A 14222-nucleotide genomic window follows, 5' to 3' on the forward strand; every position below is an offset into this window, starting at 1 on the left:
GTGGTTCTACATTATTTTCTATAGAGATAATCTTTTTTTCCTTTTTTCTTTTTTTGAGACAGTCTCGCTCTTGTCACCTAGGCTGGAGTGAAGTGGCGCAATCTCGGCTCATGGCTCACTGCAACCTCTGTCCCCCGGGTTCAAGCAATTCTGTCTCAGCCTCCTGAGTAGCTGGGATTATAGGCACCCACCACCATGTTTGGCTAATTTTTTTTTGTATTTTTAGTAGAGATGGAGTTTTGCGATATTGGCCAGGCTGGTCCTCAACTACTGACCTCAGGTGATCCACCTGCCTAGGCCTCCCAAAGTGCTAAGATTACAGGCATGAGTCACCATGCCTGGCTGCTGCTTTTCGTTTTTTCAAAAGAGACAGGGTCTTGGATCTGTTGACCAGGCTGGTCTTGATGGCTCAAGCGATCCTCTTGCCTTGGCCTCCCAAAGTGCTGTGATTATAGCCTTGAGCCACTGCACCCAGCCAGTCCTATTATACATTTTTTTTTTTTTTTTTTTGAGACGGAGTTTCGCTCTTGTTACCCAGGCTGGAGTGCAATGGTGCGATCTCGGCTCACCGCAACCTCCGCCTCCTGGGTTCAGGCAATTCTCCTGCCTCAGCCTCCTGAGTAGCTGGGATTACAGGCACGCACCACCATGCCCAGCTAGTTTTTTGTATTTTTCAGTAGAGACGGGGTTTCACCACGTTGACCAGGATGGTCTCGATCTCTCGATCTCGTGATCCACCCGCCTTGGCCTCCCAAAGTGCTGGGATTACAGGCTTGAGCCACCGCGCCCGGCCTATACATATTTTAAATAGATGATAATGTTATTATTTTAAAGCAATTTTTTTTTTTTTTTTTTTGAGACGGAGTTTCGCTCTTGTTACCCAGGCTGGAGTGCAATGGCGCGATCTCGGCTCACCGCAGCCTCCGCCTCCTGGGTTCAGGCAATTCTCCTGCCTCAGCCTCCTGAGTAGCTGGGATTACAGGCACGTGCCACCATGCCCAGCTATTTTTTTTGTATTTTTTTTTTAGTAGAGACGGGGTTTCACCATGTTGACCAAGATGGTCTCGATCTCTTGACCTTGTGATCCACCCGCCTCGGCCTCCCAAAGTGCTGGGATTACAGGCTTGAGCCACCGCGCCCGGCCTATTTTTAAGCAATTTTAAATTCATCTTGTTAAATGATCATTCTGTAGCCTAGACAAGAACACAAAATTTATCCTCTGAAATCAGTTTTTTCTATTTCATCAATCAACGTGTAAATGCCCTACTTCAAATGAAATTCACTTTCGCTATTTTAATGATGTTATAACCCACGATCTTCATTTATTATTTGGGGTGCTTCTCTTTCTCTACACACACACATATACACACAGGTGTGCATATATTATCTATCACTTTATACTTAGCATGTGATTAACGGGTCAATTATATAAAAAGAAATAGAGTTGCCAACAATTTTTAAAACTCACTTTCAACCAGCCTCCTTCTTAATCGAATAAATAAAACTTCAAACTTCAGAAGACATGCATATGAAATGAACCAAATAATTGCTATAAAACACCTTTGGATTTTCTGTACTCAAGGAAAAGTGATTGATTCCTTCTCTGCAATAATTAACTACCCCTTTAATATGGTGCATACCTGTCCCCCACCTCACCAAGAACATTTCAGTAACAAGATACTGTGAAATAAATTATTATTTACCTTTTCCCTGTCTATATATACTCTACTTGTTTGTGTATTTGAGACTTTAAAATACCTCAAAGAAAAGTGACTATTTTAGTTTCTCAAAAAGGTGCATAAATATATACTTACTGTTGTTATTAGTGTCAAGTGATGACTCCCACATTGAATCTGCACTTTCACAATTTGAAATGCTGGATGGAGAGGTTCTACTACACTCTTCAGTTTTCAAAATGTCATCAGCACATTTGTGAGAAGTAATTGAATTCACCAAGTTAGGTGTTTTCTCAATAAGCACAAAACCAGAGTCTTCTGAACATAAAATGTTGTCACTTTGCTTTTTATCATGTGATTCTGAATTGGAGTTTGTTTCTAAATGGAAAACTATCTGGTCAGTTCTCTTATCATCCACGGGAATGGTTACTGTAGTCTCTGGCAGCTGAACAGTTCCATTCAATACACTGCGTGGATGGCAAGTGGACTTCAGACTACAAGCCCCTTCATGCTCAAAAAGGGATCCTGTAACATTTGTCTGATATTCAGAATGGTTTTCAGAAGTGTTCAGTGAATCTTTTGCCTCTTCTGTAAAGACTCTGCTGGGGGAATCTGTTGTTTTACTTGGATTTTGGTCTGAACAAACAACTTGTTTCAATTTTGTTTCTGAATGAATGATTTCTTCTACTGGTTTTATGCAATTCTGAGAGAATACTTTACTTTCCTCTGATACTGAATTTTTATTAGAGTCCGATGAGGATGTAACATTTTCAGAATGTCCACATTTGCCAGTTATGACACTAGGATTTAAACTCCGATTACCACTCAGAACACTACTTCCAATTGCTGCTGTTTTCAGTGCTTTGACATTCCTTGACTTATTCAGCATCTCTACTTGCTTCCGGCAACTTTGAGGCATTGTTTTTTTGGCTTTTAATATCTTCCGTTTACTTCTATCTGGACTTGCCATCTCTCATATCCTGGAATTTAAGACATCATATTTAAATGCATTTCGCTAGTGAATAAAAGTTATTTACTACTGAATTAAAGTTATTTGCAATATTAAAATAACATTGATACTATCTCTCCAGATTTAAATAATCATTTTACTGGAAATTATATCCATTTTCATGACACGGAAAACACAGAAATCATTTGTATTGTTTCTATAAATTTAAACTACATAAATTCAAAATCTATATTGCTAGTAAGCCTTTACTTGACACTATGTCTGATAGTTTTATCTAGCCACTTCTTGTTATATCACCTCAGTGCTATAACCATTCACTTTTTATTTATCCATCCAGGTAAGTCATGGTTTAAATAACCTAAAGATTAAATTGCACTTATTCATAAAACCAAAAAAAAATGCTTTGTTTAAAACATTCCATTTTCTATACATAGCAGCATCTGTTTCAGTTTTCCTAATGTTCAAGTTTCTAAAATAAATGTGGCTGGGTGCAATGGCTCATGCCTCTAATTGCCTCTAGGAGGCAGAGGTGGGAGGATCATTTGAGGTCAGGAATTCGAGACCAGCCTGGCCAACATGGTGAAACCCTGTCTCTATTAAAAATACAAAAATTAGCCAGGCGTGGTGGTGCATGCCTATAATTCCAGGTTCTTGTGAGGCTGAGGCAGGTGAATTGCTGAACCCAGGAGGCAGGGGTTGCAGTGAGCAAAGATTGCCCCTTTGCACTCCAACCTAGTCTCCAGAGCAAGACTCCACCTCTAAAATAAAACCAAAACCCAAAAAACAAAAACCTGATATGTACACTAAATAAATCCAGAAAAACAGCAGAACACTCTTCATTAATTAAGATCCTAACATGCCTATACAATTCTATTTTTCCTATAGGACTGTGTATTATTTGATTGTCTCTTCATGAATACAATTTTTGTGTTATTTTCCAGAGAGAGTGAACAAATCAAATCTTTCCTCTAGCCTGGTATTTGCTAAAACTGATAATCATAATGCATAAAACTAGCAGCTTTGCCTGAAGTCACTGCTACAGTTTTGTGTCCTACAAATAAAAACATTCTTATATTATTTTAAAGGCAGAATTCAATAAGGTGTGGCACATGCCTGTGGTTCCTGCTACTCAGAGGGCTGAGGCAGGAGGTTCACTTGAGCCCAGGAATTGACACTGCTGTGATCTGTGATTGCACCACTGCACTCCAGCCTGGGTGACAAAGAGAGACCCTGTCTCAAGGAAGAAAAAAAAAAAAAAAAGCAGATCCCTATCAGAAAGAAGAAAACAAATACATAGTGATTTTATAACTGAATGTGACATTTTATTATTTCTGATGAGAGGAAAGTGCTGTTTTGACTGGAAATTCATGAAAACTAAATCCTATACTTAAAATTTTAAACATCAGATAATTGGGAATTTTTTCCTGATTACCTTCCGGTTTCATAAATTTCCGACTCTGGCTTCTCTAATACTCATGTATTCCAGGTGCCAAGCACTAGAGATCACATTCTCAACACAATCAGTTGATAGGCTGTAATTACCTACATCCAGAAATGACTTCCAATCACAAACACAACCCAGTAAACCCATACAAATCCCCCAATAATGAAATGCCTAAAACCACTCTACTGTCAGCTGACACAAAGAAGAAATCAAGGTGAAGAGAGACAGGAGTCTTAAATGACTATAATTAAAATAGCTTACTATTTTAAATCTGATGAAAATGTCCAACCATGTGAACATATTATTACTACTGTCCTCCTAAGGGCCTTTGGAAAAGGCCCAAACTAGGAAAAAGTGCTGAAATTTAAGCTTTGGAGTAAAAAAAAATGCCTCTACATTTGACGCATACAAAAGACATGTATATGTGTTAATTACAAAGTATAACAAAGTGAACATCTTTGAACCACCCACAACAAGTAGAATACGGTAACTTGTATTTACTTGTGTTTCTCCAAACCACATCAGGATGGAGAAGATGTGCCCCATGCACCTCTTCTCCATCCTGATGTATCCTAAATTTAGTTTATAATTCTATTATTTTTTTGTGATTTCATCATAAATATTATATGTAAACAAATACACTGTTTACTTTTGTTGTTGAGCAAACTAGCTAATACTTGTCTTAGCTATGTAGAAAATTCAACTGTGTGCCTGTGTGTAGCAATAATTCATATTCCTCTTTGTATTATAATAATTCATTGGGTAGATATACCAAAATTTGTTTATTATCTGATCATCTGTGAAAGATCTTTGGGTCACCTCCAGTTCCTTTTTTTTTCTGGACACAGGGTCTCAGTGGTCTGTTATCCAGGCTGGGGTGCAGCATGGGTCATGGCAGCCTCAACCTCCCAGCCTCAAGCAATCCTCCCACTTCAGCCTCCTAAGAGGCTGGGATTACAGGCATGCACCACCACACCTGGCTAATTTTTAATAAAAAAATTTTGGAGACACCAGGTCTTACTATGCTGCCCAGGTTAGTTTGAAACTCCTAGCCTCAAGTGATCCTCCTGTCTCAGCCTCCCAAAGTGCTGGGATTACATCTTCAGTTCTTCTTGATGTTCTGACACAACAATGCTATTTTGAACATTTCTGTCTCAAGGTGCCTGTGTGTAAGCATCTCCTGAGTGCCTTTCTGGATACTGATATGGGATCCATGTTCAACTTTCCAGGAAAACCAAATTACTTTCTGAAATAGTTTTACCAGTTTGCACCTACATAGTCAATGTATAAGAGTTACCACTAAGCCACATCCTCTTGAACCCTTGGTATTGCCAGATGTGATTTTGGCCAATCTACTTGGATAAAGAGTTAGATTTCATGTCTTAATTTGCCTTTCCCTAATTACTAGCGTCTTTTCATATGTTAATTAGGTATGTTTACTTGTCTGTAAAAATTTCTGGTTATTTCCTGCTCGTAACTTCTTAGGTTGTCTTTCCTCTTTCATTTTCAAGACATACTTAACATATAAACCATATTCCGGCCAGGGGTGATGGCTCACACCTGTAATCCCAGCACCTTGGGAGGCTGAGGTGGGTGATCACCTGAGGTCAGGAGTTCGAGACTACCCTGGCCAACGTGGCCAAAATCCCATCTCTACTAAAACTATAAAAATTTGCTGGGCGTGGTAGCACATGCCTGTAATCCCAGCTACTCAGAAGGCTGAAGCAAGAGAATCGCTTGAACCCAGGAGGTGAAGGTTGCAATGGGCCAAGATCATGCCACTGCACTCTAGCCTGGATGAAAAACTGAGACTCTGTCTTAAAAAAAAAAAAAAAAAAGACCCAGTGCAGTGGCTCATGCCTGTAATCTCAGCAGTTTGGGAGGCCAAGGTAGGCGGATCACGAGGTCAGGAGTTCGAGACCAACCTGGCCAATACGGTGAAATCCCATCTCTACCAAACATACAAAAATTAGCCATGCGTGGTGGCACGTGCCTGTAGTCTCAGCTACTTGGGAGGCTGAGGTTGCAGTTAGCCAAGATCTGTCCCACTGCACTCTAGCCTGGGCAACAGAGCAAGATTCCATAAACAAAACAAAACAAAACAAAACAAAAACACCATATTCCTTTGTCAGTGCTTTGTTATATGAGTTACAGGTGTCTTATTAGGCTCTAATTTTAATATAGTCAAATTAAACAATTATTTTTCTTTTATGGTTAAAGTTTGATCTCTCTTCTTTGTGAAATCCTTCCCTACCTCATGATGATGTATGAAATAGTAAAGGCTACTGGTGGTAAAGAAGTCTTTCACTGATGTAAGTTACTGAAGGACATCGTGCTATACCATGGCTGTGCAATTATTACAGTACATGGAAGTAATGCAGAGAGTCAGCTTAAAGTGAACTGTTAAAGTTCATAAAAAACATGAAGTAAATGGTCATTAAAATTACACACTTCATAACTGGTTAAACTTACAGGACTGAGGAGAGGTATTTCACCCTGAAAACCACTGCATGAGAATGCTTAGGGGAGATAAGTAAAACTGCCAATAAAAGGTACAAGTTACATATTGTTAACTGCATAGTTTGCTGTCATAGAACCCGTTCATTCAAGCTGAATTCCTTGCTAAGAGAATAAAAAACAATGACCGAAACTAATAGGGGAACCCTACCATCACCAGAACTCCTCTCTTCAGCCAATTTGAATTCTTTGCTGTCATATAAGCCACAACTCACAGATCTTGAGATGGTAATACTGTCCTGTAACACATGCTGCAAAAAATAAATTATACTGCCCTTTGGTGGAAAACTTCCAGGCTGAACGTTTAGTAGGTGCTGGTGAGTGGGGAATGAGTGGCCGAAAGTACTGCATTCTTCGCCAGGTCCTCTAAAGAGAGCAATCACTACACTTATGGCTGGGATTTTGCGTTTAGTTGCTCAGAGGCCCCCAGGCAGACTACAGACCGTGACAAAAGGTGTGGAGTCTCTTATTTGTACAGATTGGATTCGTCACAAATTCACCAAATCAAGAATTCCAGATAAAGTGTTTCAGGCCTCACCTGAAGATCATGAAAAATATGGTGGGGATCCACAGAACCCTCATAAACTGCATATTGTTACCAGAATAAAAAGTACAAGAAGACGTCCATATTGGGAAAAAGATACAATAAAGATGCTTAAATTAGAAAAAGCACATACCCCTCAAGTTCACAAGAATATCCCTTCAGTGAATGCAAAATTGAAAGTGGTTAAGCATTTGATAAGAATCAAGCCCTTGAAGTTGCCACAAGGACTTCCAACAGAGGAGAACATGTCTAACACGTGCCTCAAAAGCACTGGGGAATTAGTAGTGCAGTGGCATCTGAAACCTGTGGAGCAGAAAGCAGATGAGGCCTAGTGACCAAGCAGCTTCCAGTTGTAAAATCCAAATTGTTTTTATTTAAAGATAGTGAGAAAGTCTTTTCATTAAAATATGTTTTAAAAACCATTAAATAAATAAATAAATAAATAAATTATACTTTCTCAAGTTTGAAAGATCTGTCTTTTACAATTTAAGTCCTTAATCCATTTAGACTTTATTTTAGCATATGGAAAAGAGGAAAGGACCTATTTTCATTTTTCCCTCAGATACATAATTGCTTGGTGGTATCCTCACTGTTAATTTCGTTTTGAAATCATAAAACTATCTAATCTGTACACACGTGGCAGTGTGATTTGCTGCTTTCCTCCCCCTCACCTATATCTGGCATTTCTCCCCGTGCCATCCCCCCACAACTCCCCACCCCCCGCTGTCCCTCCCCTATTTCCCTCCAACAGACCCCAGTGTATAGTGCTCCCTCCCTGTGTCCATGTGTTCTCATTGTTCAACACCCGCCTATGAGTGAGAACATGTGGTATTTGATTTTCTGCTCCTGTGTTAGTTTGATGAGAATGATGCCTTCCAGGTTAATCCATGTCCCTACAAAGGACACGAACTCATCGTTTTTGATGGCTACGTAATATTCCATGGTGTATATGTGCCACATTTTCCCTGTCCAGTCTATCATCGATGGGCATTTGGGTTGGTTCCAAGACTTTGCTATTGTAAACAGTGCTGCAGTGAACATCCATGTGCATGTGTCCTTACAGTAGAACGATTTATAATACTTTGGATATATACCCAGTAATGGGATTGCTGGGTCAAATGGAATTTCTATTTCTAGGTCCTTGAAAAATCGCCACACTGGATTAAAGACTTAAACATAAGACCCAACACCATAAAAACCCTAGAAGAAAATCTAGGCAAAACCATTCAGGACATAGGTGTAGGCAGGGACTTCATGATCAAAACACCAAAAGCATTGGCAACAAAAGCCAAAATAGACAAATGGGACCTAATAAAACTCCACAGCTTCTGCACAGCAAAAGAAACAGTCATTAGAGTGAATCGGCAACCAACAGAATGGGAAAAAATTTTTGCAGTTTACCCATCAGACAAAGGGCTGATATCCAGAATTTACAAAGAACTAAAACAGATTTACAAGAAAAAAAAACAAACAAGCCCATTCAAAAGTAGGGAAAGGATATGAACAGACACTTTACAAAAGAAGACATACATGAGGCCAACATATGAAAAAACGCTCATCATAACTAGTCATTAGAGAAATGCAAATCAAAACTACATTGAGATACCATCTCATGCCAGTTAGAATAGCGATGATTAAAAAATCTAGAGACAACAGATACTGGAGAGGATGTGGAGAAATGGGAACACTTTTACACTGTTGGTGGGAGTGTAAATTAGTTCAACCATTGTGGAAGACAGTGTGGAGAGTTCCAATTTTAACACCTTTTCACCAACACTTCTTAACTGTTTGTCTTAGTATACTCATCCTGTTGCAAGTGATGTGGTGCCTCATTGTCATTTTGATTTGCATTTACCTGATGGCTAATGATGTTGACCATCTTTTCATGTGCTTCTTGGAAGCTTGTGTATCTCCTTTGGATAAATGACTATGCAGATTCTTTGAGAATTTATAAACTATTATTTGCCTTTTTATTACTGGTCTGTAAGAATTCTTAATATAGTCTAGATTAAATCCTTTATAAGATAATATTTACAAGCTTTCCCTTGTATTATATGAATTGTCTTTTCTATTCCTTGATGGTATGCTTCAAAAACAGTTTAAAATTTTCATAAAGCTTAATTTCTAAAGATTTAAAAACACATTTACTTGTGTTTTTAGCAAAGACATCACTGCCTAATCCAAGGTCCTAAGAATTTTAAAGTTTTATAAGTGCTTATATTTAGGTTTTGGATCCATTTTCAGTTAAGTTTTGCATATGGTGAGAGATAAAGGTCTCTATGTATTCTTTTGATGTGGAAATCCAATTGTTCCAGCATGATTTTAAAATGTCATTACTTCCCTTATTGATGTTTTTTTATGACACCCTCATAAAAAACAAATTGACTTTAAATGAGAAGGTATTATTTCTGGGTTCACAATTCTATTCCATTTGTGTATAAGTCTGTACCACACTATCTTGATTACTGTCATTTGCGAGAGAAGTTTGGAATTCAGGATGTTTAAGTCCTTCAACTTTGTTCTTCTTGGTAAATACTGTTTTGGCTACTGTGGATCACCTGAATTTCCGTATGAATTTTAGGATCAGATTCTCAATTTCTGTCTAGTATGAGTGTAGTGTTGTTCCCTGCTCTTATTGTACAGCTGTCTATCTCTTTAGCTATTGTTATATTTAAGGAATTTGGGTAGCCCAGTGTTGAGTGCATGCATATTTAGGATTGTTATATCCTCTTGTTGAACTAATCCCTTTATTACTAAATAATGATCATGTTTGTCTTTCTTTACTCCTTTTGATTTAAAGCTGATTGTGTGTGAGATATGCATAGCTGCTCCTGTTCAGTTTTGGTTTCCAACGCCCAGTGTATCTTTTTCCACCCTTTTACCTTCAGTCTAAACGTGTGTCCGGTAAGCAGCATATACTTGGTTGATGGGTTTTAAAAATCTGTTCCATCAATCTGTCTTTTAAGTGAAGCATGAGCAGATTAATGCTCATGTTCAGTGTTAACACTGCTATCAGAGGTTTTGTTCCTCTCACATTGTTGATTATTACCTAGTTTTATAAATCTTTCCTTCTTTTCCTCTGTCTTTGTGGTTTAGTGGAATTATATTGTGTTGCCATTTGATTCCTTTCTCTTCTGCCTTTATGTGATTATTTTACATGATCTCCGATTCTTATATTTCCATGAGGTTGTTTTTTCTTTTTCAGTTATTTCCAGTTTTCCTTTAATTTATAACTTTGGTGGGTATACACTAGGTGTATGAAATTATGGGGTACATAAGATACTATGATACAGAAATGCAATGCATAATAATCACATCTTGGTAAATGGGGTATCCATCCTCTCAAGCATTTATCCTTTGTATGACAAACAATCCAGTTACAGTCTTTTAGTTATTTTTGAATGTACAACTAAATTACTGATGACTATAGTCAGCCAGCTGTGCAACTGAATGCTAGGTTACCAGCTCTTATTCATTCTAACTCCTTTTTTTTTTTTTTTTGAGACAGAGCCTCACTCTGTCACCCATGCTAGAGTTCCGTGGCACGATTTTGGCTCACTGCAACTTCTGCCTACTGGATACATGTGATTTTGCTGCTTCAGCCTCCTGACTAGCTGGGATTACAGGTGCCCACCACCACCATTCCAGGCTAACTTTTGCATTTTTTAGTAGAGAGGCAGTTTCGCCATGTTGGTCAAGCTGGTCTCAAATTCCTGGCCTCTGGTCATCTATCCAGTTGGCCTCCCAAAGTTCTGGTATTACAGGTGTGAGCCCCTGTGCCTGGCCCATTCTAATTACTTTTTATATCCATTAATCATTCCCATCTTCCTCCCCAACACCAAATACCTTTCCCAGCCTCTGGAAACCATCCTTCTACTCTCACCAGAAATTCAAATGTTTTAATTTTTATCACCCACAAATAAGTGAGAACTTGTGTGTCTTTCTGTGCCTGGCTTATTACACTGAAGATAACGACCTCTAGGTCTATCCACGTTGTTACAAATGACAGATCTTAGTCTTTTTCATGGTTGAATAGTATTCTATTGTATACATGTATATTTTCTTTATCCATTCATCTGCTGATGAGCACTTAGGTTGTTTCCAAGTCCTGGCTATAGTGAAAAGTCCTGCAATAAACATGAAATTACAGATATCCTTTTGATATACTGATTTCCTTTCATTTGGGTATATATTCAGCAGCAGAATTGCTGGACTGCAGGGGTAGCTCTATTTTTAGTTTTTTTAAGGAACTTCCAAACTGTTCACCCTACTAATTGTACAAATTTACATTCCCACCAACAATGTACAAGGATTCCCTTTTCTATACATCCTCATCAGCATTTCATATTACCTGTCTTTTGAATAAAAGCTATTTTAAGTGAGGTGAGATGATATCTCACTGTAGCCCTGATTTGCATTTGGCTGATGATCAATGATATCAGGCAGCTTTTCACATGCCTGTTTTCCATTTGTATCTTTCCTTTTGAGAAATGTTTATTCAGGTATTACCATTTTGTAATTGGATGATTAGATTCTTTCCTACAGAATTGTATGAGCTCCTTATATTCTGATTATTTATGCCATGTCGAACATGTAGTTTGCAAATATTTTCTCCCATTCTGTGCCTTGTCTCTTTGTAGATTGTTTCCTTCGCTGTGCAGAAGATCTTTAACTTGAAGTGATCCAATCTGTCCATTTATCATTTGGCTACCAATGCTTATACATATTTTTTTTTTTGCCCAGAACAATGTCCTAGAGAGTTTCCACAATGATTTCTTCCAGTAGTTACAGAGTTTGGGGATCTCAGATGTAAGTCTTTAATCTATTTTGACTTTTTATATACAGTGAGAGAGATCTAATTTTATTCTTTGGTATGTGAATATCCAGTTTTCCCAGTGCCATTTATTGAAGACTGTTTTCTTGCAAATATTTGTTCTTGGCACCTTTGTCAAACATGAGTTCACTTATGATAGGTATATGAATTTGTTTCTGGGAAATCAATTCTGTTCTACTGTTCTGCCTGTTTTGATGCTAGTATCATGCTGTTTTGGTTACTATAGCTCTGTAGTATTTAACTTGAAGTAAGGTAATGTGATTCCTCCAGTTTTGTTCTTTTTGCTCAGAACAGTGTTAGCTATTCTTGGTCTTCTGTGGTTGCATACTAATTTTAGGATTGTTTTGTCTATTTCTGTGAAGAATGCCATTGATATTTTGATAGGGACTGCATTGAATATGCAGAAGGCTTTAAGTAGTAGAAAGATTTTTTTTGTGTCCTCTCCAAATTTTTTCATTGGTGTGTTTTTTTTTCTCTCTCTCTCTCTCTGAGACGGAGTCTTGATCTGTCACTCAGGCCAGAGTCTAGAGTGCAGTGGCATAATCTTGGCTCAAAGCAACCTCCGCCTCACAGGTTCAAGCCATTCTTCTGCCTCAGCCTCCTGAGTAGCTGGGATCACAGGTGTACACCACCACGCCCAGCTAATTTTTGTATTTTTAGTAGAGACAGGGTTTCACCATGTCTCAAACTCCTGCCCTCATGATCCACCCGCCTCAGCCTCTCAAAGTGCTGAGAATACAGGCGTGAACCATTCTGCCTGGCCTTCGTCAGTGTTTTACAGTCCTCATGTATCTTACTTCTTTGGTTAGCTAATATGTATTTAATCTTAAAGACAGATGACAATCACTACAACTCGGCTCTCAGAAAGCCACATTCCTAGGAAAAGGGTGAGAGTACTACATCAAGGCAATACCCTGTGGGACAAAAGAATCTACGACAGCCTTGATCCCTAGATTTTTTTTCTCCGAAGGAGCCTACCCAAAAGGGAAGGAACCAGAAAACCAACTCTGGTAATATGACAAAATAAGGTTCCTATCATGTCCTCCCCAATCCCCGCCTCCAAAAAAAAATCACACCAGCTCACCAGCAATGGATCCAAACCAAAAATCCCTGCTTTACCGGAAAAAGATTTCAGATAGTCAGTTATTAAGCTAATCAAGAAGACACCAGAGAAAGGCAAACTCCAATTTAAGGAAATAAAAAAAAATCATTCAAAAAATAAGGGGAGAAATCTTCAGTGAAACAGGTATCATAAATAAAAAACAATCGGCCAGGCATGGTGGCTAACAACTATAATCCCAGCACTTTGGGAGGCCAAGGTGGGCGGATCACCTGAGGTCGAGAGTTCAAGAAATGAAGTGATCAACAAGGTCAGTTTCTCCAGCAGTTTCTCCAGCCTGACCAACAAGGAGAAACCCCATCTCTACTAAAAATACAAAACTAGCCGGGTGTGGTGGTGCATGCCTGGAATCCTAGCTGCTCAAGAGGCTGAGGCAGGAGAATCACTTGAACCCAAGAGGCAGAGGTTGCAGTGAGCCATGATTGTGCCATTACACTCCAGCCTGGGCAACAAGAGCAAAACTCAGTCTCTAAATAAATAAATAAAATAAAAAATCTTCAGGAAATAATGAACATATTTATACAAATGCAAACTACTCTGGAAAGTCTCAGCAATCAAATCGAACAAGAAGAAAACTTTAGAGCTTGAAGACAAGGTTTTTAATTTAACCCAATGCAACAAAGACAAAGAAAAAAGCATAAGAAAATATGAACAAAGCCTCCAAGAAGTCTGGGATTACGTTAAACAACCAAACCTAAGAATGATCTGCATTCCTGAAGAAGAGAATGCCTAAAATTTTAGAAAATAATCAAGGAAAACTTCCCAGACCTTGTTAAAGACCTACACATCTAAATACAAGAAGCTCAATGATCACTTGGGAAATTCATTGCAAAAAGGTCATCACCTATGCACACTGTCATCACGTTATCTAAAGTTAAAACGAAGGAAAGAATCTTATGAGCGGTAAGGAAAAAGCACCAGGTAATCTATAAAGGAAAAAATATCAGATAAACAGCAGATTTTTCATCAGAAACCCTACAAGCTAGATGGGGCCCTATCTTCAGCCTCCTTAATACAACAATTATCGGTCAACAGTTTTGTACTCAGTCAAACTAAGCTTCATAGGTTAAGAAAAGACACAGTCTTTTTCAGACAAATGAATGCTGAAAGTATTCAC

The 14222-nt window shown here is 38.5% G+C and overlaps 2 protein-coding genes across 4 annotated transcripts in view; one reads left to right on the forward strand and one right to left on the reverse strand.

Moving 5' to 3' along the window:
- ATF7IP2 (activating transcription factor 7 interacting protein 2) overlaps positions 1–14222 on the reverse strand; it is a 144664-nt gene that overhangs the window by 31895 nt on the left and 98547 nt on the right. For 2 of the 3 annotated variants that reach the window (XM_074381620.1, XM_010349375.3), the window contains exon 2: positions 1815–2656. In XM_074381620.1, the coding sequence (XP_074237721.1) occupies positions 1815–2646 (832 nt within the window). In that variant the 5' untranslated portion in view covers positions 2647–2656. Of the gene's footprint in view, positions 1–1814; positions 2657–3759; positions 3877–14222 lie in introns of all 3 variants that reach the window. The other variant, XM_074381619.1, reaches the window with a different exon arrangement.
- On the forward strand, positions 6873–7577 carry LOC101029629 (large ribosomal subunit protein uL30m). The gene has a single exon (XM_010349374.2). It carries the CDS (start codon positions 6998–7000, stop codon positions 7481–7483), a length of 486 nt encoding a protein of 161 aa, XP_010347676.1. The 5' UTR covers positions 6873–6997; the 3' UTR covers positions 7484–7577.

The sequence above is a fragment of the Saimiri boliviensis genome, chromosome 12, assembly GCF_048565385.1.
Source record: "Saimiri boliviensis isolate mSaiBol1 chromosome 12, mSaiBol1.pri, whole genome shotgun sequence".
NCBI lineage: Eukaryota > Metazoa > Chordata > Mammalia > Primates > Cebidae > Saimiri > Saimiri boliviensis.

What these genes read in the sequence shown, in the direction of transcription:
- LOC101029629 (XM_010349374.2), top strand. Translation starts at nt 6,998, where the DNA reads ATGGCTGGGATTTTGCGTTTAGTTGCTCAGAGGCCCCCAGGCAGACTA.